The following is a 24,084-nucleotide window of genomic DNA, read 5'->3' as shown; positions in this document are numbered from 1 at the left end:
CCAAAATCACTGTAGATGGTGATTGCAGCCATGAAATTAAAAGATGCTTACTCCTTGGAAGGAAAGTTATGACCAACCTAGATAGCATATTCAAAAGCAGAGACATTACTTTGCCAACAAAGGTCCGTTTAGTCAAGGCTATGGTTTTTCCAGTGGTCTTGTATGGATGTGAGAGTTGGACTGTGAAGAAAGCTGAGCACTGAAGAATTGATGCTTTTGAACTGTGGTGTTGGAGAAGACTCTTGAGAGTCCCTTGGACTGCAAGGAGATCCAACCAGTCCATTGTAAAGGAGATCAGTTCTGGGTGTTCATTGGAAGGACTGATGGTAAAGCTGAAACTCCAGTACTTTGGCCACCTCACGCGAAGAGTTGACTCATTGGAAAAGACTCTGATGCTGGGAGGGATTGGGGACAGGAGGAGAAGGGGACGACAGAGGATGAGATGGCTGGTGGCATCACCGACTCGATGGACATGAGTTTGAGTAAACTCCAGGAGTTGGTGATGGACAGGGAGGCTTGGCGTGCTGCAGTTCATGGGGTCGCAAAGAGTCAGACACGACTGAGCGACTGAACTGAACTGATGTTTCCTTCAGCCCTCTTGCTCTCCTGTACACAAGTCTGGCTTCCAAAGTCAGACACTCTGGGGGCTTCTCATCTTGGTACAGGACTCCCAAGCTGGGGAAGCTAATATAGGGCTCCAACCCCTCACTTCTGGGGAGAACCTCTGCAATTATGATTTTACCCTCAATCATGGGTCCCATTTTTGGCAGTGAAAGTCCTGAACATACTACATTTCTGCCCTTCCTACCCATCTTGTTATGGTTCTTTTTTTATATCTTTATTTGTAGAAAATCTTTTCTGCTAGTCTTCAGATCATTCTCATAGATAGCTGTACTGTAAGGAGTTGTGATTTTGACGTACCTCTGGGAGGAGGTGAGCTCAGAGTCTTCCTACTCTGCCATCTTGGCCAGGGCTTTTATGATGGGATCCTTAACCCATGTGACTTTTCATAGAGCTTCTACAGGCCCTATGAAGTATAATGGGATCCAAAACTAGTGTTTCTCTATGACATCAACTCCTGCTCCTTCTAAGATAACAGTGCCTAAGGCAATTCTTTTCCCAAAAGGAAAACAAAGATAAGGCACTGACCTTGAAATACAAGCTAGAAGACAAGTAAAATACCAAGACAGCAAGGCTACAATACTGATCTTGCCATGTCTGTAGCTCAGACCTTTTTACCAGCCAAGTGCTGCTCTCCCACACCCCCTGCTGGATATCTAGGTGATTCTTCCAAAGTCCACAGCTCCATTTATACCTCAAAACATTAAAGAGACTAAACTTTAAAGACAGGCCACACTTGCTAATCACATTTCATTAACTTCAATGCTATACTCCAGAAAGAGAACACTCCTCAGTGTAAAAAGTTATTTGATACTAGGAAAAGTGTACAGAGTGTCCCTGGGCTTCAGTTTCCTCATCTATAGGATGTGATCATTCAATCCCATATGGTTGCCATAGGATTATATGAGCTTGTACCTGCAACAGTGCCAGACCCTGGAAGGCATCCAACAATTTTCTCTCTCCAGTGCTCTCCAAATGGCATCTAACCTCATGGCATGAAACTTCATTTCACACTCTGCTATTACCACCTTGAAATTCCTAACAATTTTTAAACAAGAAGCCCCATATTTTTGCTTTTCACAGGGCCACACACACTTTCATGGAGCCCGTGGGTTCAAATCCCCACTTATCACTCTTTATGAGTATGACCTAGAACATATTATCAAACCCATTTTAAATCTATTTTCTTTTCTGTAAACTGAAGATAAAAACAGGCTGTTGTGAGAATTAAAGTAAATAATACATGGAAATAAACAGCACTGTACTACACATAGTCTATAAGTGGTAACTATTATTTGTTCTCAACAACGGCAAAATGAGAATATATTAGCTACCCTCACTTTATATAGAATTTATAGAGAGTACATCTATTGCTGTTAGAAATTATCTCCAAAACTCAGTGGCTTAAAACATTTATTATCTCAGTTTCTAAAGGTCAGAAATCTAGATGCAGCGTAAGTGGACCTTTGGCTCAGTCTCTCACCAGATTGTAGTCCACGTAGCAGCTGAGACTGCAGTCATCTTAAGATTCAAGTGGAAAAGAATCTGCTTTGAATCTCACTCATGTGGCCATTGGCAGGATTCAGTTCCTACTGGGTTGTTGGACAGAGAACCTCAGTTCCTTGGAGCTGCAGGCTGCAAGACCCTGTTTCTTGCCAAGTGGGCCTCTCTCCACAGGGAACTCCCAACATGACAGCTTGCTTCCATCAGAACAAGCAAGCAAGAAGAACCAGACAGAAAGATTGAACAAGACAGAAATCATAGTCTTTTTAGCCCAATATCAAAAGCAAGCTATTGCCATTTGTGCCATATTTAAATCATTAGAAGCCAGTCACTAGGTCCATCCCACACTCAAGGGGAAAGGATTACACAAGGGCATTGTTGAGTCACCATAAAATCCATATCTTTAAGTTCCAATTTCATTATCTTAGAATGTGACTGTATTAGGAGATAGGGACTTTAAAGAGGTAATAAGATTAAATTAGGTCCTGAGAGTAGCCCTAATCCAATGACTAGAATCATTATGAAAAGAGGAAGAGATACCAGGGACTCGCAGGCAGAGGAAAGGCCCTGTGAAGATGGAGTAAGAAGACAGACATCTATAAGGCAAGAAGAAAGCCATATGAGAGATATCAAATCTGTCAACACCTTGATCTTGACTTCCACCCTCCAGAACTGTGAAAAAAAACATTTCTGTGTTTAAGTTGCCTAGTCTGTGGTATTTTGTTATGGCAGGTCTAAGTGAACTAATACAGGCATGACTACTAGGAGGCTGGAAATCACTGGAAGCCACTTTAGAAGCTGCCACAGAGGACACTGTACTAGCTTACTGTGAAGGCCCTATCATCCAATGACCTTTAAGAGGAACCTTTGCTTTTGCAGAAAGGAATACAGTTGGCATTCTCCACCATGTGAAAGTAGCTTGATAGTCATGGAGCAATTTTAAGTAAATCTGTATCCAGGAAATTTTAAGCTCTGTGATTTACACTGTCACCTGCAAAGATGTCAATTGCTAGAATTAAACCTTCAAAACATAGTAATCTCAGATTACAGAATGTTAAAAAAGACTTTTAGATTTAACCTAATGTGTCCTAGTTTGTTGTACATCAGAAACTTATTTTGAGATTAGATCTATTTCATTTGTCATCTTTTTTAGATCTACAAATACTCTAGGCATTTCCTGATCTAATCAGAAAGAAAGGCCAATCAGAAGGCAAAGCCACAGTAATTATACCTTTTTTCCAACCAAGTTCTTTAGAAAGGATTAACATATGCTGAATTTCCTACAGCTATAGCCTTTCAGAGAGGAGTCTTTCTCTTTAAGAAAAAAGTAAACTAATAGTTCTATGAAGACCTTTTCAAGTAAAATAATTCATGGGAGCTTTCTTCAAAGCATTTGAAAATTCTTATAATCTAGCTATCCACTCACATCAAAACTGTTAATTAGAGCCCCTTTTTATTTAAAGAAAGAAAAGGAAAAAATAAAATTAAGCCAAGAATATCTGCTAACTCCAGCTCTCATTGACCACTGTGTCAATTAAGCAATCAAAGTGTGGGACTCACAGTTCATCCATGACAGAATAGCTGATACTAGGCTTAGACTTATTGACATATTCAGGACAAAATGCATAAAATAACAATTTTCAGGATTGGACAGCAATTAAAACAGAACTAGTACTTGAAAGAAGGAAAGCAAAAGGAGCTTCACATTTACGCTGCTCAGGAAGTTGAGTTCAAGAAGAAAATTGCATTACAAAGGACAGAGGAAACAGAGGTTGCCACGGTGGTCAGGATTCAGAGGTCAGGGGCTGGGTGGGGGAAGTGACAGGAGAGAACTTCAGAACAAGAACTGGAAATTTTATAGAAATTCTTCCCACATCCTTGGCTCCAAGCTGTATGAGCAAAAGGTGAGACTTTCAAGTCCTAGAAGAGAATAACTGTTGAGATACTGGGCAGCTGGGAAGAAGTTTAAGAGGCAGCACAGTGCTGGGAAGATGGAGTTCCAGCCACCTAAGAGCTACAGTAAAAGGATATTGGATCCCAAACTTTCAGATGAGTCACCAAAAAAGATCATGCTCTAGGTATAAAGGCTACACCCTGGGAGAAAGGTCAAAACTGAAAAATATATTTCAAAACTGAAATAAACCAACCATAATAATCTAAATCCAATCCTCATCAGAATGAAGGTGATTTGCCAGTAACTTGACAGCTAGAACAAAACTCTAGTCAGTCCTAAAAAGAAAATCAATCCTCAGTATTTATTGGAAGGACTGATGCTAAAGCTGAAAGCTTCGATACTCTGGCCACCTCATCCCAAGAGCCGACTCACTGGAAAAGACCCTGATGCTGGGAAAGATAGAAAGCAGGAGAAGGAGATGACAGAGGATGAGATGGTTGGATGGCATCACTGACTCAATGGACATGAGTTTGAGCAAGCTCCAGGAGATGGTGAAGGACAGGGAAGCCTGGCATGCTGCAGTCCATGGGGTCACAGTCAGACACAACTGAGCGACTGAACAAGAAGAATAAAATTCAACACTTTTTAGAAGATAATACAATCTAGAGCTTCTACAAATACTATCCACAATATCTAGCTTATGTTAAAAAAACAAAAAAACACAGCCAGTTGGAAAATGAGCTTATTCGGGAAGAGCAGAAGAATTGCAGCTCAGAACATGCAAAACTACAGGGTGCACCACAGGCAAGTCTGTAGGGAAAGGTGGGCCTTTACTAGGCTTTTAGGAAAAACTAGTGAGGGCTGTGGAAGTTCTTTATTGGCTGTAGGCAGTGGACAGCTTGTTGTTGATGGGTCAGAAGGAATTCTTTCTTCCAACTAGGGTCTGTAAGCTGTGGGGAGTGATATGTGGGTGAGAGCTTCCCCCTTCAAGTCTTCCTGATTCCATTTTAAATGAGGTTTCCTTTATTTTCACACATGAAATAAAAAATTACCAGGGGAAAAGAATCAAGGTAAAGAGACTAACAGCCAAGGGTTAGAGTGATGAGATGCTCCAGATACTGAAGTTAGCAGAAATGACTTCAAAATAACTATAATTAACATGTAAAGTAAAACAGAAATTGAAGATAACAAGAGGGAGTACATCAACAGAGAACTGGAATCTTTATTTTTAAAGAAATCAAGTTGACATCTAATAATGAAAAGTTCAATATCAGAAACTAATAATTTATCAGCACAATAGAAAACACAAATTAATGAATTTGAAGACAGATCAATAAAATAAATCCCCACTGACTCATGGAAAGAGAAAAAAAAATAGAAGAAAATGAGTCATCTAAAATCTTTTTGGAAAGATACTCTGTTATTTACCTTTTTCTTCTCCTTTACCCTAAACAAATTATTTTTCTAATAAGGGAAACAGCTGGATAAGAGTGAGATTTAACTAAAACTTACCTGGTAATAAACATCTACATAATAAAATTAGACAGTCTCCGACTTAACAATGGTTCAACTTGAGTTTTTGACATTATAATGGTGTGAAAGCGAGACACCTTCAGTGGAAACCATATCTAGCCAGAATTTTGATTTTTTCTTGGGCTAGTGAAATGTGGTACAATGTTCTCGTCATGCTGGACAACAAGGGAGCCTCAGCTCCCAGCCACCTGATAGTGACAACAAACAACTAATACACTTACAACCATTCCATACCCACACAACTGTTCTGGTTTTCACTTTCAATACCATACTCAACAAATTACATCAGATATTCAACACTTTGTGTTAGATGATTTTTGTCCAACCGTAAGTGTTCTGAACACATTTAAGGCAGGCTAGGCTAAGCTATGACGCTTGGTAGGTTAGGCGTATTAAATGCATTTTTTTTCTTATTTTCAACTTACAATGGGTGTATTAGGATGTTGAAGACAGTCCATAACTAAGAATTAGGTTTAAAATTAAGCGGAAGAATGTCTGGACAATTTAAATCTCCTCCTTTCAAAGCCTCCACCCTCTCCATATCCAGAGTCCAGAAGCCAAACCACTGCACTCTTCTTCAAGTTCAGGACCCCTACTGGACTGACCACTCTCCCAAAATTTGGTCTCAGACCCTCCATCAAAAAGGTGCTCACCTGTATGGATGAGTCCCTTTGCTGTCCATCTGAAACTATCAAAAACATAATCAGCTAACTCCAATACAAAATAAAAAGTTAAAAAAAATTTTTTTTAAGGTGCTCACCCTGTGTCTCAGTCCCTCAAAGTCTGGACACTGAGCAAATGGATATGCAAATTAACATAATGCAATTCAACTGTTAGCCCTTACAGATTACCATTCAACATGATATGGAAATACAATACATAATGCAGAGAAGCAAATTACTGAGGTTCGAAATTGGTACTCTAAGACATACAAGTGAAGAATAGTGGTGTTTTAAAATAGAGACTTTATTTTAAATAACAGTAATGAGGAAGGGAAAGATGAAAATAAAAATGACAATAGTTCCACTATTTGCTCTAATTGCATGTAAGTTGATCCACGGGCCACTTAAACAACTCATCAATATGAGAAATAATGTAAATGCATAATCTTAGGTATTTTATTTACTTTCCTTCAATCTATTACTTAAAGACCCAAAAAAGCAAAAGAAAAAAATTAAATTTTGGAGAATGGTCCTGTTAAAAGATACTCAGCATTAAATATATCACAGAGGAGGGAGTTCTTCAAGACAGTAAACACATACTATTACAAAACTTTTTTCCTCACATCAGAGCAGTATCTGCTTCTTGCATATACATCTCATTAAAAATGCATCCAATAGTGAATCTATAGAAACTTCTCAGATCCTTGGTCCTGAGTTGTATGAACACAGGGCAAGTTAGACTCCAGGAAACTGGAGAACAGAGCTGAGCAGAAATTCAGAGGTTACACAGAAATGGATTTTGGGTAGGCAATTAACATTCTATGCATTTCTACTTCTTCAGTTCAGTTCAGTCGCTCAGTCGTGTCCGATTCTTTGCGACCCCATGAATCGCAGCACACCAGGCCTCCCTGTCCATTACCAACTCCCAGAGTTCACTCAGACTCACGTCCATCAAGTCAGTGATGCCATCCAGCCGTCTCATCCTCTGTCGTCCCCTCCTCCTCCTGCCCCCAATCCCTCCCAGCATCAGAGTCTTTTCCAGAGTCAACTCTTCGCATGAGGTGGCCAAAGTACTGGAGTTTCAGCTTTAGCGTCATTCCTTCCAAAGAAATCCCAGGGCTGATCTCCTTCAGAATGGACTGGTTGGATCTCCTTGCAGTCCAAGGGACTCTCAAGAGTCTTCTCCAACAACACAGTTCAAAAGCATCAATTCTTCGGCGCTCAGCTTTCTTCACAGTCCAACTCTCACATCCATACATGACCACAGGAAAAACCATAGCCTTGACTAGACGTACCTTTGTTGGCAAAGTAACGTCTCTGCTTTTGAATATGCTGTCTAGGTTGGTCATAACTTTTCTTCCAAGGAGTAAGCGTCTTTTAATTTCATGGCTGCAGTCACCATCTGCAGTGATTTTGGAGCCCCCAAAAATAAAGTCTGACACTGTTTCCACTGTTTCCCCATCTATTTGCCATGAAGTGATGGGACCAGAGGCCATGATCTTCGTTTTCTGAATGTTGAGCTTTAAGCCAACTTTTTCACTCTCCTCTTTCTACTTCTTAGCTTACCAAATATTGAGACCTCACTATGTACCATGTACTAGTCCAGGTGTTAGGGATATAACACCAAACAAATCAACCAGGCCCTTGCCCTTATGGTAAGAAAGTCAGGAAAATGGGGAGGATTGGGAGGGAGCAGGAACAGAGAGGGAGAATTAACAAGCATTTGCTGAGGTCCAAAGGCAAGAGAGGGTATGACTCCAAGGAACGAATGTGATCCTTTCGGGATTTGTTACAAAAACCTCTTCTTGTTTCATTTCACCTTCTATGTCTCCAGTTGATCCTAACTATTTTAGGTAAGATCTACTTGATCTTATCTCCTCCCTGGAACCTGAAGTCAGGGTAGTAATAAAATCATTAAGAGAAGTTGTGGTGAAGTTAAATGAGAAGCCATTTTAGTTATTAATTACAAATGGAATAAAATATAAAATGTAAACCAAAATATACCAAAACATAAAGATATGGTATATATACATATAAACAAACACAAAGACACACACACACACACAGTGGAACACTACTCAACCATAAAAAAAGAAATCTTGCCATCTGCAGCAACATGGACAGACTTGGAGGGCATTATTCTAAGTGAAATAAGTCAGAGAAAGACAAATACAGTATGATATCACTTATATGTGGACTCTAAAAAATACAGCAAAATAGTGAATGTAACCAAAAAAATGCAGACTCACAGACAGAGTGAACAATCTAGTGGTTGCCTGTTGAGGGAAGGGGTAATTCAGGGGTTGAGACTTGGAAGTACAAATTGTTGACTACAAGGATGTTACAATACATAGTATATAACAGCAATATTCTGTAAAAACTATAAATGCAATATAACCTTTTAAAGTTGTATAAAAATAATATTTTTAATTAAAAAGTAAAAATGATGTTTCCTAACAAATAAGAATCAAAAAACATATACCAAGGAAACCTTAGGAAAATATTTTTTTCCAACCTCAAGAGAGAAAAAGACTTTGTGAGTATGAAATAATACCCAAATGGCATTTTTATAAGTCAATGATCTAATTAATGTAATTCAAAACTTCTACATGGCAAGGATGGTCATTAAGCTAAATCAAATGACAAATGAAAACTTGAGAGAAAATATCTACAACTAATATCACAGATAAAACGTCCCTAAAATATAAAGTGCCTGTAAATCAGTATGGAAAAGATCAATACTCCAACAGAAAAATGGGCTAAAGGAAACATAAATGATTCTTTAAAATATGAAAAGGTGCTTACCTCACTCATTTAAAAAAAAAAATGCTAACATAAAGAACAATACCTTATCTGTTTAGAAAGACCAGAAAATTTGATAATACATGAGTCAATGAAAGTGTGAGCAAACAGGGTCTCTTCATTAGTCACAGAGACCTGCTAGACTCCTAAGAGTATACCACTCAATCATTCCTCGGGCATGGCCTTTAACCTTATGGTCAGCTGTAATCCAGTGATTTCAGATCCAAGAAACAAACTTCCCTTTTACGGAGACTTCCCAGAAGTACCACACAACACTTCTGCTTCTATCTCAATTATCAGATTGTTAGTCAGAGTTACACCTAACTGCCAAGAAGTATGGGAGCCTTTTAGATTGATTGCAACAAGCAGCTACATATCACAATTTGAGAAACAGAAAATGAATTTTTGATTCTCTGACATGTCCACTTTTGCTGACCAAATATTCATATATACTAATTCTCAAGCCTCATCTAGATATTGCAACCAAGTTATAGGTCGGGAATTCTGGGAAATGTGCACCTCCCACCTGGACTGAAGTGCCCTCCAGGGGCCAGCAACCTAAGAGCTTAAAGACAAGTTAACCACCCCCAACTTATCCAATATACAAAGGCAGAATAGGCGCAAGAAAATAGCATTAAAATTGCCATTCAAAAAAAGGAGAGAGGAAAACCTAGTGGTCACTGGACTGTAGCAATATAGGATCATATGGGGGCAGAAACAGACTTCCCTTCCTGGCAGTATCTGGGGCTTTCAGTTCTACTTCCACGGAAACCCTGGGACCTCTAATTTTGCTCTCTAGGAGCTTCTTTCTTGTTCATAGTCTCCTCCTCAGTAGACATTAGGGAACATGAGGGAGTTGCTGACATTTCTTAGCTCACTTCCTGTTAGTGGCAGTTTTTTTTTTCCCAGAAAAAAATGTATCTCTTCCTCTGTCTCCATGCCCTTTTCCTTATCTTCTGGACTCTGCTTGATGTAACAGAATGTGTTGCAGGACCTTTTATTCATCATCCCAGTTTTGAGTAAACTTCTAAGACTGTCATTGCTGTTTCTCAGACATGTCCGACTCTTCGTGGGTCACCCCATGGTCTATACACACATCTCTGCTTCTTACAGGAAAGAAAGAGAACGTCAATTCAAACTTCCCTATACAGTTTCTTGGAGAAGGTAATGGCACCCCACTCCAGTACTCTTGCCTGGAAAATCCCATGGATGGAGGAGCCTGGTAGGCTACCCGTCCATGGGGTTGATAAGAATCGGACACGACTGAGCGACTTCACTTTCACGCATTAGAGAAGGAAACGGCAACCCACTCCAGTGTTCTTGCCTGGAGAACCCCAGGGACGGCGGAGCCTGGTGGGCTGCTGTCTATGGGGTCGCACAGAGTCGGACACGACTGAAGGGACTTAACAGCAGCAGCAGCATACAGTTTCTAGATCAACCTTAAAAAAGTTTATCATTTAATTCAAAAGCATTTGCTGAGCACCTACCATGTGTGAAACACTAAGGATCCCAGGTTCAAGGAGATCCTGGGCCCCACCTTGGCATGGTGGTTACAGGGTATACAAAACTGGCAGCACTCACCAATCTGTACACTTATGATATGCTCGTTTTATTGTATGTAAAATATCTCAATAGAAACATAGGCTATTCAAGGAAAGATAACAAAAATAAACATTTAGTTTACTACAGCTGGCATAATAATTTCAAGTAAATTACATTTGTGATGTGAATTTGACTACTCTATGTCCTATTGTGAATACAGCCCTGGATACTGGATGAAGTAGATGGGCCCTCTTTATGGAACTTGGAATGTTAATATTTTGTAGTTGCTGTAAATGTCTATTATACCATTTCATTAGTTGTATAAATTACTTTTAATGGTGGCACATATCAATAACAACATCATAAGCTTTTAGTTAGCAGACATGGGTTCAAAAACAAGTTTTTTCTGTGATTTGGGGAAAATGACCCAAACCTGTTTCATCTGTAAAATGGAGTTAATGTCCTACTTCATAGCATTGTTGTGGTGACTAAATGAAAAAAGTGCAAAGTCATAGTAAACGTTCCCTCTCTCATATTATCTCCCCGCAACATCTTTTGATGTCATCTTTCATGAAGGCTTTTTTACCAATTATGAATAACACAGAATAATACTGGCCCTTTATAATGATTTGTAAGTTTCCAGTTCTCAAAGCATTTTACACTTAACACATATAATGTTATTCACCCATTCATTCTTATCGAACATCTACTACATGTCAGGACCTGTGCTAGCCTCTAAAAATACATAAAAATATCCTGTGTTTATGTAGTTTGCATTTTCGAAGTGAGATAAGACTATACACATACATATATAGAAAATCAGGTGGATAAAATTTCTTTGAAGACAAGGTAAAAGGTGAGAATGGGCCAACGAGACATGCAGGTGGCCACATGAAGAAACTCAATATCACTACTTAACAGGGAGATGTAAATCAAAACTACATACAATGAAGGTATCAACTCACACCAGTCAGAATGGCCAACATCTATAAACAATAAATGCTGGAGAGGGTGTGGAGAAAAGGGATGCCTCCTACACTGTTGATGGGAATGTAAACTGGCATAGCTACTATGGAGAACAGTATGGAGGTTCCTTATGTAATAAAAATAGAGCTAAATATGATCCAGTACTCTCACTCCTGAGCATAGATCTGAAAAAAATAAAAACTCTAATTCAAAAAGATACACACACCCCAAGGTTCACAGCAGCACTATTTACACTAGCCAAGATAGGGAAGCAACCTAACTGTCCACTGGCAGATGAATGGGCACGTACACACACGAATACCATTCAGCCATAAAAAAATGAAATACCATTTGCAGCAATGTGAGTGGAACCAGAGATTATCATACTAATAATCAGAATCAAAGTCAAATATCATGATATCACTTACTCATAGAATCAAAAAAATGATATATATTATTTACAAAACAGAAAGACTTACATAGAAAATAAACTTACGGTCACCAAAGAGGGATAAATTAGGAGTTTGGTATTAATAGATACACACTACTATATAAAATAGATAAACAAAGACATACTACATAGCACAGATAACTATATTCAATATCTTATATCCTATAATGGAGAAGAATCATGTGTGTGTGTGTGTGTGTGTATGAACACTGAATCACTTTGTGGTACACCTGAAACTAACACTTTAATTATTAATTAATATTAATATTGTAAATCAACTATACTTCAATTTTTAAAAAATAAAATTTAAAAAAGACAGTGAGTGACAAGACTGGTGTGGAGCTTGCCATTTTACATAAGGATCAGAGAAGTTGTCTCTATCAAAATGGCATTTGGGCAGAGAATAGAATAAAGCCACACACATGGAAATCTAGGAAACAGAATTCTAGGAGAGAGAATAGCTAACTCAAATTCCAAAGTGAGAACATGCCTGGCCTTTTTGAAGGACAAGAAATCAAAATAGCAAGAGTGCAAGTGAACATGAAGAATCCTAGGTGAGTAACAGATCAAAGGCTCAGTCGTGTCCGACTCTTTGCGACCCCGTGGACTGTAGGCTACCAGGCTCCTGCGTACATGGGATTTCCCAGGCAAGAATACTGGAGTGGGTTGCCATTTCCTTCTCCAGGGGATCTTCCCGACCCAGGGATCGAACTCCGGGTTCGTCTCCGGGTTCGTCTGCAGGCAGACGCTTTAACCTCTAAGCCACCAGGGAAGCCCCAGGAAAAAGAATTCCAGGAGAATAGCTAACTCATATTCCAAAGTGAGAACATGCCTGGCCTTTTTGAAGGACAAGAAATCAAAATAGCAAGAGTGCAAGTGAACGTGAAGGATCCTAGGTGAGTAACAGATCAAAGGCACATAAAACCAGCTGTTTCGTAGTCACAGAAAGGATTTGGGCATTTATTCTCAGTGAGACAGGAAACCACTGGAGAGTTTTGATCAGGATGTGATGTGATCTTACTTTTAAAAGGATCACTCTGGATATGATAGGGAAGACTTTAATGCCTATTGGGAAGCAAGAAGGTTACTGCAAGCCTAGGACAGTATTCACAAATCTGAGTTGTACAGTCATGACAGGGCTTTTTAAAATACAGATTGATCGCACAAACATGTTCACATGTTCATTTGAGATGTTCACAAATGCTCATAGCAGCTTTATTCATAATAGTTAAAAATTGGGAACAACTCAAATGTCCTCTACATATATCCACACCATGGACTACTTGGCAATAAAAAGGAATAAACTGAATAAACACAAAACCTCAACCCATCTACAAAGAATTACAGTGAGTGGAAAAAAGCCAATCCCAAAAGGTTACTTACTGTATAATTCCATTTATGTAACTTTCTTACATACAAAAATGAAATGAGAAAAACCATAGAAATGGACAATAGATTACTAGTTGCCAAGGGTGTGAGGGAGGGAGGTTAGCTATTAAAAAGGTAACCTGAGGGATGCCTGTGGTAATGGAAAGGTTCTGACTGTATCAACATCAATATCTTGAAATCATAGTCTTACAAGATGCTACCACTTGAGGAAACTAGGTAAGGCGTACAGGGATCTTTCTATATGGGTTCTTACACTGTATTGAATTCTACATCTCAGATAACAAGTTTAATTTAAAACAATGCTGCTGCTGCTGCTGCTGCTGCTAAGTTGCTTCAGTCGTGTCCGACTCTGTGCAACCCCATAGACAGCAGCCCAACAGGCTCCCCTGTCCCTGGGATTCTCCAGGGAAGAACACTGGAGTGGGTTGCCATTTCCTTCTCCAACGCATGAAAGTGAGAAGTGAAAGTGAAGTCGCTCACTCGTGTCCGACTCCTAGCGACCCCATGGACTGCTAATTAAAACACACAGATCATGGGAGGTCATCCCATTTCTGATCCAGGAAGAGCTGAAAATGTGCTTTGCTAACAAGCTTCTATGACTAGGATTACTAGTCTAGGATCAGCTATGCCAACCAGAGTAGGAAACAGCTACTCACTCAAGTATTCTTGTGGTTTAGGGACTAACGCCGGAGAAGGCAATGGCACCCCACTCCAGTACTCTTGCCTGGAAAATCCCATGGACGGAGGAGCCGGTGGGCTGCAGTCCATGGGGTCGCTAAGAGTCGGACATGATTGAGCAACTTCACTTTCACTTTTCACTTTCATGCATTGGAGAAGGAAATGGCAACCCACTCCAGTGTTCTTGCCTGGAGAATCCCAGGGATGGGGGAGCCTGTTGGGCTGCTGTCTATGGGGTTGCACAGAGTCGGACACGACTGAAGCGACTTAGCAGCAGCAGCAGCAGGGACTAACGCATTGAGACAAATATTATCCCTATTTTGTGGAAGAAACTCCAGTCTAAAGAGTAAGTGATTTCTCTATGAAGGGCAGTAGGAACTAAGTAGCAGGACCAGGACTCAAATCAGGTCCTGTCAGCTCAGGGTTTGTCTAAGCAAAATTAAGGTCAGAAATAATCTATTGCACAGCAAAAATTTAACACACCATTGCAACTATATTCCAACTTTTAAAATTTTTTAAAAATAATAAAAAGAAACCATATTTGTAAGGACTCTCTAGTGTTTAACACAGAACAGACTCATGTTTGCTCAACAGGACTGCACTGTCCTAAAATCTAAAGTTCAATAAAATGTAGGAGCTTAATTATAAACATTTCACAAACCTTCAGAAATAAACTTTAAAGTGTAGACTTAGTCTCAGTTCTTATCCTGTGCCTTGAACAAATGCTTAAATTCTGTTCCTTAGCTTCATCAGATATGAGAACTAGGAACTAGTCCCTTTCTCCTTAATTCCCAATTTCTTACTTCAAAAATATTTGCGGGCTTTATAAACAGCTACAAGTTAGCTCCTAAAGTACAAAACCACTTATGTTTCTTATCCATGTAAGTATTTTATCAAATGGGGCACTTGCCATAGCTTTATTTTCTCAAGTTCTAGAAAGTCTGAGTGAAAAAGAAAAATGTGTACCAAAATACTAACAAAAATTCACTGACAACCCATTTAGTAGAAAGAATGGGGGTGTAGAAGGCGGCAGCCACAATTGTAAGCAATTCTAGGGGATTTAAAAGCTAGTCAGAGCTCTTAGCAAAAGCATACGTGCTCAGATTCATGAAATATTAAAGCAATTACATTAAGTACATACCAGAAATGATTTCCCTGCAGTTAGCTCTCAAGAATTCCACTTTAAAATTCCCTCATGCAGTAAGTTTCCAAAATAGTCCACATCTCCATGGCAAAGATAACAAAACTTGAGAAAATAGGTTTAAATCACCAAGAGGGCTTTACATTAGAAATAAGGAGGAAATTTCTGATAATGATTGCTCCAGTTACCTGAGATTACATTCATGATCCTTCTCTGACCCAGACGTTTAAAACATTCAATTCAATGTGTCATCTCTTGTTTCAAGCCTACTTTCCTGTAATTACAATTCCCCAAAATAAATAAATAGATCTATTTTGTTAGAATTACAGAAGCTAAGTTTAAGAAAAAGGGAGGTGAGGGGTGCCTTCAAATACAGATAAAGTCCCAGGAAACCACAACACAGAACTGAACTAGTTCCCATAAACGCCTTTATCAGAAAATAGGAAGTACTACCGTTCTGCGTAGCTCTCCATGGGCTCCTGCTCAGCCACCTCCAGCTTCCTAGTGAGGGAAATCTTAAGACTCACATTTAACTCAAAAATCAGACATATAAGCCTCCAATGCCATTCTCATGCCCTGCCAACACAGCCAAAGAATCCTATTTCATCAGAACGTCATCCCTGGAAGTTAGGGCCCAGTATGTCACAGAGAGCTCTCTCTCCTTTTACTATCTCAGAACATCTCAAAAGGAGTTATTAATTCACTGCAAAGGGAAACTAGAATCCATTTGTTAAGTGAACGGACATGAATTAACTTGGAAATGTGCTTCTTTTTCAAAGTATCATCTAGACACATAGATCCCTGTTTTGAAAAAGTACCAAATGGCTAAATTTTTACCTGACAGTCCTATTAGGTTCAATTCAAAAAGGACTCAAGACATAACATTGTTAAAAACATTTATTTTAATACAGTCTATCATAAATAAGTCAGTAGAGGTTCCACTCTGCAACAGATGCATCTGAGAAGTAAGAGCCCTGTGCCATCCAACTGGTGACCGTCTGAACGATGTCCCATCTCTTATCCCAGCCAGAGAGCACACCTTCCATGTTGTTCCTCTGCATTGACTGCTTCCAAAACCAGATGACCAAACAGTCCTTTATCCCCAAAGTAAGCTAAAATGTTTGTGAAGAGGAGAAACAAATTAAACCCCAAAGTAAAAACTTCTCAAACACAGCTTAAGAACTAGAAGATTTTATACATTTATGCTCACGTTTACTCAACCACCAAATTCAGAATTAGCAGAAGCATCAATCTCACTGAGTAAAAAAATCAGAGACCTATTTAAAGAAATACAATTTTATTACTTTTAATTGTAGTTACCTATTATAAACAAAAAGGAAAACATATATTGAGGTCAATCAAAAGAGTGACATGAAGGATTGATGAAACCAGAAAATAAAGGTATATCCTTGTTAGATACAGGAAGGAGACAAGATGTGTTTTATTTCTCAGCCCTGTTGATTAAAAATGTAGTTTCTAGTAAGTCAACTTAAATAAAATTGCATTACGAAATGACAATAGAGCATTCTGTTAAGTTTGTATTTAGAAAGTATTTTCCTTTTGTGTATAAAGCAAACCAACATGCACTTATTTTCAATTTTCAAAAGTGTATTAAAATCTCCCATTAAATCCCAAGTATATTTGCATACAGTTAAGATATGAAAACAAAATATTCATTTATCAAGGTCTCTTCCTCATTGGTAATGAGCATCTAAGATAAACAGAAAAGAAAATCTTCCTTGGTCTTATACAGATAATGGGAACAATCATTCTCCCAGTTAGTTAATATTCATGCATTTTGCCTAAATAATGTTTTGCCCCTTATTCACTAAATACTGCATTTTGAATAAGGCATTTACATCAAACAACCTAATACACAGAACCATCCTGTGTGAAAGAGGATGGACACCAATGAATGGGGACCTAATTCCAAGGAATCCAACAACTTAACAAGGAAAATACACCAGTAAATCTTGAACTACATTATTTTCATAAATACTATATAAATCAATTTATATATAAACAATAAACTTTATATTCCTGAGTTTTACATTAATAAAACATTTACATTACTGAAAACCCTGACAAATACAAGTCTATTCCTTTCAGGGTACAGATGAGGCAACCCAGGAAGACCTCTTTAGTCAGTCTTCCCAGTATAAGCAGCATAGTATATGAAATTCTGTAACAGGATAACCCTTTTCAGCACTCATTTCCTTCCTATATCACAAATACCCCGGGAAAGAAATCAGAAAATGTTCCTAATGACAGAAAAGAATGATTACCACCACCAGAAAGGAGAGGAGCACTGAGATGATGATAAGGACATGAAAAAGCGGGCGGTGGGGTGGCGCCTCACTCTGAAGGGCCAACTCTTGGTGGGATATTTGAAGCCAATACAACAGAAGGGCACATGTATCCCCATTTCTGGGTTCTGTATCACCTGGGGCACGAAATGCTGTTTCCCAGCATGCAGGTCCAGTCTAAAAACTGTACAAGAAGAAACGCTATTACCAATTCCTGTCCCAACACCACAAAGAAGTTAGGATCCTTTAATTAAGTTAATTCAGCACTTTCAAAGTGTTCCCCAAGTATCTGGCAGCTACTTCAGGTACTCACAGGACAAAACAAATGAAAACAAGCAACAAGCATAATACAAAGCAGAGAATGAGACACAGAACACAAAAAATGGAGCAGTTTCTGCTAGGAAAAGGTGGAAGAGTTAAGGAAGAGGTGATAAATTTGAGACTGAGGGAAAAAAAAAAAAAATTGAGATTGAGCTTTTCTAAAGGTAGGTTTTCATCTAGTGGAAACTGAGGGAAGAAGCATCCCAGGCAGAGAGAGAACAAGCATACAGACAAAGGCATGAAAAAAATACAGTTTATTCTGAGATTCACACACAGTATCATGTAGCTAGAGCCTAGTTTTCACAGAAGAAAAGTGGGGTGAAGGACATGACAGAGAAAGGCTAAAAATTATTAAGTTTATTGCTCATATATTATGTGTCAAGCACTGTTAATACTTTACATACAATAATCTTTTTCAATTCTCAGGACAATCTTATAAATCAGATATTATAAACTTATAAAAAACAAAACTTCATCTTAGGTTAACAGCCTCTTGGAAAGAAGTATTTGATGATAATTTTCAGTCCTTGAAAAATGTTCACACAGCTTGACCAGGTAGTCCCATCTCTGATAGTATTTCCTAAGGTACTGTTTCCCTTAGGAAGTAACTGGTCTAAGGTCAATCAGCTACTCAGTAGCAGACACATTACCTGAGTCCCCATTTTACAAAAAGGAAAACTGATAGTTCAAAGAGTAAAAACTAAAAACAAAAAGCTTGATGGGGACCTCTGAAAGCAGTTTTAAGAGGCTGTACCACAAAAGATTCGGAAAAGAGGGAAGTGAAGAAAGGAAGCAGGGAGTGAAGACCATTCATTGAAGAATTTTATCAGTAAAGAATAACAGCATAAATGGACATGTAGATGGCACGTTTGGCAGTACCCTAAAGAAGAAAAAAACCTTGCTTTGAGAAAAGGAGAGACTGGCAAGGCAGAGAAGGTGGAGGAAATTCATATCAGATGGCATTGTGCTAAGTAAAGTAGCAGATCATATTATCTGCGGGAGGCCACATGACCCAGTGGAAAGTGTACAGGCCTTCAAGACAGACATACACGACCACGCACTGACTGTATGATCAGCTCTGAAGGACTGAAGTAACAACTAGAGATGCTGTATATAAAGCACTTAACACAGTGGCTGACACACTACAAATGACTGTTAGTGATATGACCATTCTAGAAAGTAGTAGCTTAGATTAGGAGTGTGAAGAAACAGATCTAGAATAGCAGTAAAAAGTCTGTTAGGACAATCCACAAGAAATGTTTGGAAGACAGAAGGTCAAGGTGGTATTCCACAGCACCCGTGCAGGGGCGCTACTCATCCCAGTGCTATGAGTACCAGTCCTTTCTACAGAGCAATTCTTCCTGTTCCAGATTCTGCCTTCACACACACTCACACACACACACACACACGTGGTTTTCACAAGTATGTACACACACATGCATATGAGTATATGAATACACATACTCCGTGTAGCTGTGTGTGTGTATGTATTCACCAGTATTTATCCAACACCATCAAGGCTGTTTTGGAGAAAGGAAACTTGAAAGGAATGCATTTTCAGAGCCACAAATGTCCATACTCTGACTTATTAATCCCATGAGAATTTATCACAAGGAAATAAATCTAAACCTATAAAACCTATGCACATAAAAATGTTTGTTATATTGTTAATTAAAATACTAAAAAAAAAAACTGAAAACCTAAGTGATCAACAACTGGAAAATACATGGGCTATCAATTCTAACTGTACTGTTGTTAGAATCAATTCTAACTGTACTGTTGTTAGAATGATACAAAGTTTCACATATTTTAATAAGGATAGGACAGGAATATGGGAATTAAGAACATTCAGCTTTTAAAGTAGCAGGATACATTAGTTCTTTTCCTTTTAAAACATACTTCATTATGGTTATCACACAGCACAGTAAACAAAAATTAGGAAGAGGAGAGAAAGCAGTTACCTGATAATGAAAGTTAGACTGGTCTGCAAATTGCTGCAATTTTCCAATAGCCCAAAACTACACCTGACTGATAAAGCTCCATTACAATACCTAGCACTACTTCTCTTCTGCTTGCCATGATTTAGTACTTATATATGAACATTTGCCCTGCAATGCTTATTTGTAAGAGCAGTACCTCAAAACAGTTGGTTCAGGCATTCCAGGATCTGCACCCCTCTTAAATCCTGGGGGAAAGGGAGAGGGAAGAAAGAGAATAAAGACCAATTAAAACTCTAGCAGACAAAAAATTTACAATGTTTTCTTTCTAAATCAGTATTTGGTAGCTAGAATGACATCCACATCTACCAGAATTACCTAGATTTACCTGTGCAACAGAATAGTTTTGAATCTTCACTAGAATATGTGATCATGTGCAGAACTAATCAGTAGGGAAGACAAACTAACTTACTCCTATAATAGTAGCCCTTAGCACACACGATCTTTCATTCTTAGTCATTACCCACAAAAAAGACAAACTACCAAATCAAACTGAATGAAGAACTACAAACAGTACTAAGACTTTTTTTTTAAAGCTTTTTTTTTTTTTTAACTTACTTATTTTCTGTTGGAATACAGCTGATTAAAAATGCTGTGCTGATTAACAATGCTGTGCTGGTTTCAGGTGGAGAGTAGAGGGACTCAGCCATACATATACATGTGTCCATTCTCCCCCAAACTCCCTCCCATCCAGGCTTCCACATAACACTAAGCAGAGTTCCCTGTGCTGTACAATAGGTTATCCATTTTAAATACAGCAGTGTATACCTGTCCATCCCAAACTCCCTATCCCTTCCCCTCATTCTTCCCCACCCCGCACGAGGTTGTTCTGTGACTCTTGAGTCTATTTCTGTAAAAAATTATACTTTTTTAAAGAAAAAAATTGAAGACATCTTATTTTATCCCCATGAACCTCTCTTTACAAAGCAACCAAAGGCTGGAGATAGAGGGAAAAAAACTTCAGGCTATTGTTTATTAAATCAATGCTCTTATTACAAGCAATAGCTGTAATCAGACTAATCAGCATTTAAAGATGATCCCTGACCCTGTGTTTGGGGAACCAGAATCTTTTATAATGGGCAGGGACAGCATGCCTCCCCTTTACCCTGGTACTATTTTCCAAAGCTATCCACCCTACAAACATCCTTAAAAACATGAACAAAGGGTGGTCACTGCCTCTGCTCACAAGATTTGTAGAAATTCAAGACACTATGGAGAATTGTCTTCCAACAGGTAACTCACTAAAATCTTGTTGTTGGTAAATGTCCAAACAGATGCTTTATCGGGTCACTGTCCTATTTTATAGCACTATATTCCCACTGTACTTCCAGAAGCCCTAAAAGGTTATGTTTGGAATTAAACTACAAAAAAAAAAAAAGAAAGAAACTAAACTACACAAGAAATTCAATATGCACTTGCAAAGTTTTACTGAGAGCTGATGGAGAAGTAAAGCATGGGAACTAGGTCAGACCTAAAATTAAGCTTAGATACAGTATAAGGAAAAAACAATAGTTAATAAGGAAAGATAAAAAGATAGCCTTAACATCAGTCTCCACCCGAGCTAGACACAAGGGTACCAGCACTAAACTGTAGGATTACTGGTAATCCTAGTAAAAAGAAAATAGCCAGTGTGCACAAAAAGGAAAATAATTCTAGAGTGGAAAAGAAAAGCATTGTCTACTCTTCAGACCAAAACCCTCCTTATACAGATTTTAACAACCAGCTGCAGCTTTCTGGCAACAGAAAAGGAATTTCAAAAAGGAGAGGAGAAAAGGTACCTGAAAAAGACATAGAAGAGCAAAGAATCCACACGGACAAAGAAAGCAGGAGCAGACTAAAATGGGACCCAACATACACAACAATGGGAAAACGACACAGAACAAAGAAGGGGAAGAATTAAAAACCCCTTAACTTCCTTAGCTAGGAGGACAGCTCCTCCCAGTTTTGCTGGGCCCTTTTACAGTTAAGCGAAGGCTGGGGAAGAGGACAGTTTGGGAGAAAGAGGGGAATAACAGCCTGTAAGAGCAGACTAATTACTTGCTCTAATTTTCAATACCTACACAGAGTTACTAAAATCTGGGGAACTAATGCTTCTTTTAAAATTGCAGTACTTCCCTGGTGGTGCAGTGGCTGACTCTCTGCTCCCAAAGCAGGAGGCCAGGGATCCATCCCTGGTCAAGGAACTAGATCCTACAAGCTGCGACTAAGAACTGGCACAGCCAAATAGGTAAGTCGTTTTCAAAACATGTGTAGTAGGGACTTCCCGGGTAGTCCGGGAAGCGGTGAAGAATCCGCTCTCCCACTGCAGGGAGTGCAGGTTCAGTATCTGGTAGCGGAAGTTTCACATGACCACGGTGCAGCCAAACCCCGCCCCCCACCCCCCCAAAAATGCGTTCAAAATAAGGGAGGAAAAGGGTCTTTTTAAGCCCTGCATTCTGAAGTATCTCCAGGTTATTAGTTGGCTTGCAAGTCATGGGGAAATGGGAGCCACAACTGCCTACGGAATATCCAGCATAACCAAACGCTCCGTCAAGGCTGAGCGAATGCACCGCGTCTTACAAGACATGACACCTAAAAAACATAAAACCAAAAACAAGAAGCAGCATCTAATTAAAAATCAAAGGATTGTGAAATGTGAACCGGAGTTTTACACAATGTCAAACTCTATGCTCAAACTGACAAAGGCGGAACGCTATCCACTCCATCCTACTGCCTGAACTGGGCAATCAGTTTAAAAATACAAAACTACCCCAGGCGAGAAACGGTGTAAAGTCTCAGTGTGCGGCCCTAGGCAAAAATATGAGCCTTACCACTTTCAAATTTCCGCAATACAGCATAGTGGTTAAGAGGATGGGCCTTGGAGGCCCACTGCTTGAGTTCATAGCTCCCCCATTTGACAGCTGTGTGGCGTTCCGCGAAGAACAAAACTGTTCTATGCCTCGGTTTCCCCGCGCGTAAAACCTTGACCGGCACGTGAGGACGCAGAAGCATCCACCAACTATTGTCATAATCATGCCTCGAGGCAGTGGCATACCCATGAGGCTTAGAACCTCTTTCCACTTAGGCCCACCACGACAGGTGACAATAACCTTCCCGAAAACACACCTAGTGTCCAAATGTGAACTAGTCACTTTCACACACATTAGGCCCTCAGGTCCACGCACATGAGGACTTTTCAGGTCCCCCAAATCCAGAAAAGTAGGTCACCTCTTGCTTACAGACAGCACGGGAAATATTACGTGACTTGTTAAAGACCAGAAAGAAAAAAAAAGGAGGCGGGGTGGGGGGAGGATAAAACAAGAACTCGAACTCAGCTTAGACGGACCACACTTGACCAGAGCGCCTCGAGAGCCGTGCTCGGCGTGGTCGCGTTTCTCCCTCACGCCTCAGGCCAAAATGGAGTCTCAGCATCCGCACCCTCTTCCCTCCCGTCTCCTACCAGGTTCTTCTCCCACTGACCCAGGTAAATCACGAGAGGAATAAAACCCCAGCGGATGGCAAATTGTCCTCCCTTGAAAAGCTGCTGCAGCCTCTGCTTGGCCTCTTTGCTCAGCTTCACCATTGCGACAGCGCTGGCGACACCCGTGAGAAAACAGCAAACGCGTCAGGAATCTGCACGAAAGGAGACGCGCACGCGCCACACCGGCCTTTACGGCAGGAGTCGTGAGCGTCGCCAAACGAAGGTCGCAATTCATCGTCCTTAACCTGCCTCGCCCCTCCGCGGCCCCGCCTGTGGAAAGCGCATGAGTTGTTGATTCTCCTCGTTAGGAGGTCCAAATTCCCTTTGCACTATTTAGGAATCGCCAGGTTTCCTTGATTGCTGGATGCCTGGGGCAATGTTCAGGAGATTCCTTCTGCCCGGAACGTCCTTTCTTTTCCTACAGCCGCACCCACTCTTCAAAGTTTATCTCCAAATGTTTTTTAATCTAACAGAGAAGGAACACTGAATATTAGTCCCAACTTTTATTCTCACTTGCCGTGTATTCTTGGTCAAGTTATTTAACTTCCCTCTTTATCAGTTTGTTTCTTCAAACTGAAGGTTGATCTGCAAGGAAGATCACAAACTGACACCCAACAGAGCGTCTATCCATGTCTTCTTTGACTCCCAAAGTATTTAGTTGTTTATTTTTACATTTTAAATTACTTGTCAGCATTTTAAAGTTTGGGAAAGTTCGCATGAAAATCAGGACGTTTTCAGAGAAGTTGGTGAATTTCATTGCAGTCAGCACCCGTCTTGTCCTCCTTCGTTTAGAATTGCAGTGATCCTCACTCCTGGCT

General features: G+C 39.6%; 1 protein-coding gene across 10 annotated transcripts in view; it reads right to left on the bottom strand.

The window, feature by feature from the left end:
• TOMM7 (translocase of outer mitochondrial membrane 7) overlaps nt 1–23,430 on the bottom strand; it is a 315,507-nt gene extending 292,077 nt beyond the window's left edge. For 9 of the 10 annotated variants that reach the window (XR_015162823.1, XR_015162825.1, XR_015162822.1 and 6 more), the window contains exons 1-2: nt 23,266–23,430; nt 19,946–19,994 (exon numbers count right to left, since the gene is read on the bottom strand). Coding sequence is in view for 2 of the 10 variants with exons in the window: in XM_086397404.1 (XP_086253530.1) it covers nt 19,946–19,994; nt 23,266–23,368 (152 nt within the window). In the remaining 8 variants the exon portion in view is untranslated. Of the gene's footprint in view, nt 1–16,061; nt 16,295–19,945; nt 19,995–23,265 lie in introns of those variants that run through there. The other variant, XM_086397405.1, reaches the window with a different exon arrangement.
• Between the last annotated feature and the right edge of the window lie 654 nt (nt 23,431–24,084).

The sequence above is a fragment of the Bos grunniens genome, chromosome 4 (genome assembly GCF_055505025.1).
Source record: "Bos grunniens cultivar Pamir isolate PY7600 chromosome 4, Bosgru_T2T1.0, whole genome shotgun sequence".
NCBI lineage: Eukaryota > Metazoa > Chordata > Mammalia > Artiodactyla > Bovidae > Bos > Bos grunniens.
The sequence above is the reverse complement of the archived record's forward strand: the minus strand, read 5'-3'. Positions and strand labels throughout refer to the sequence as shown.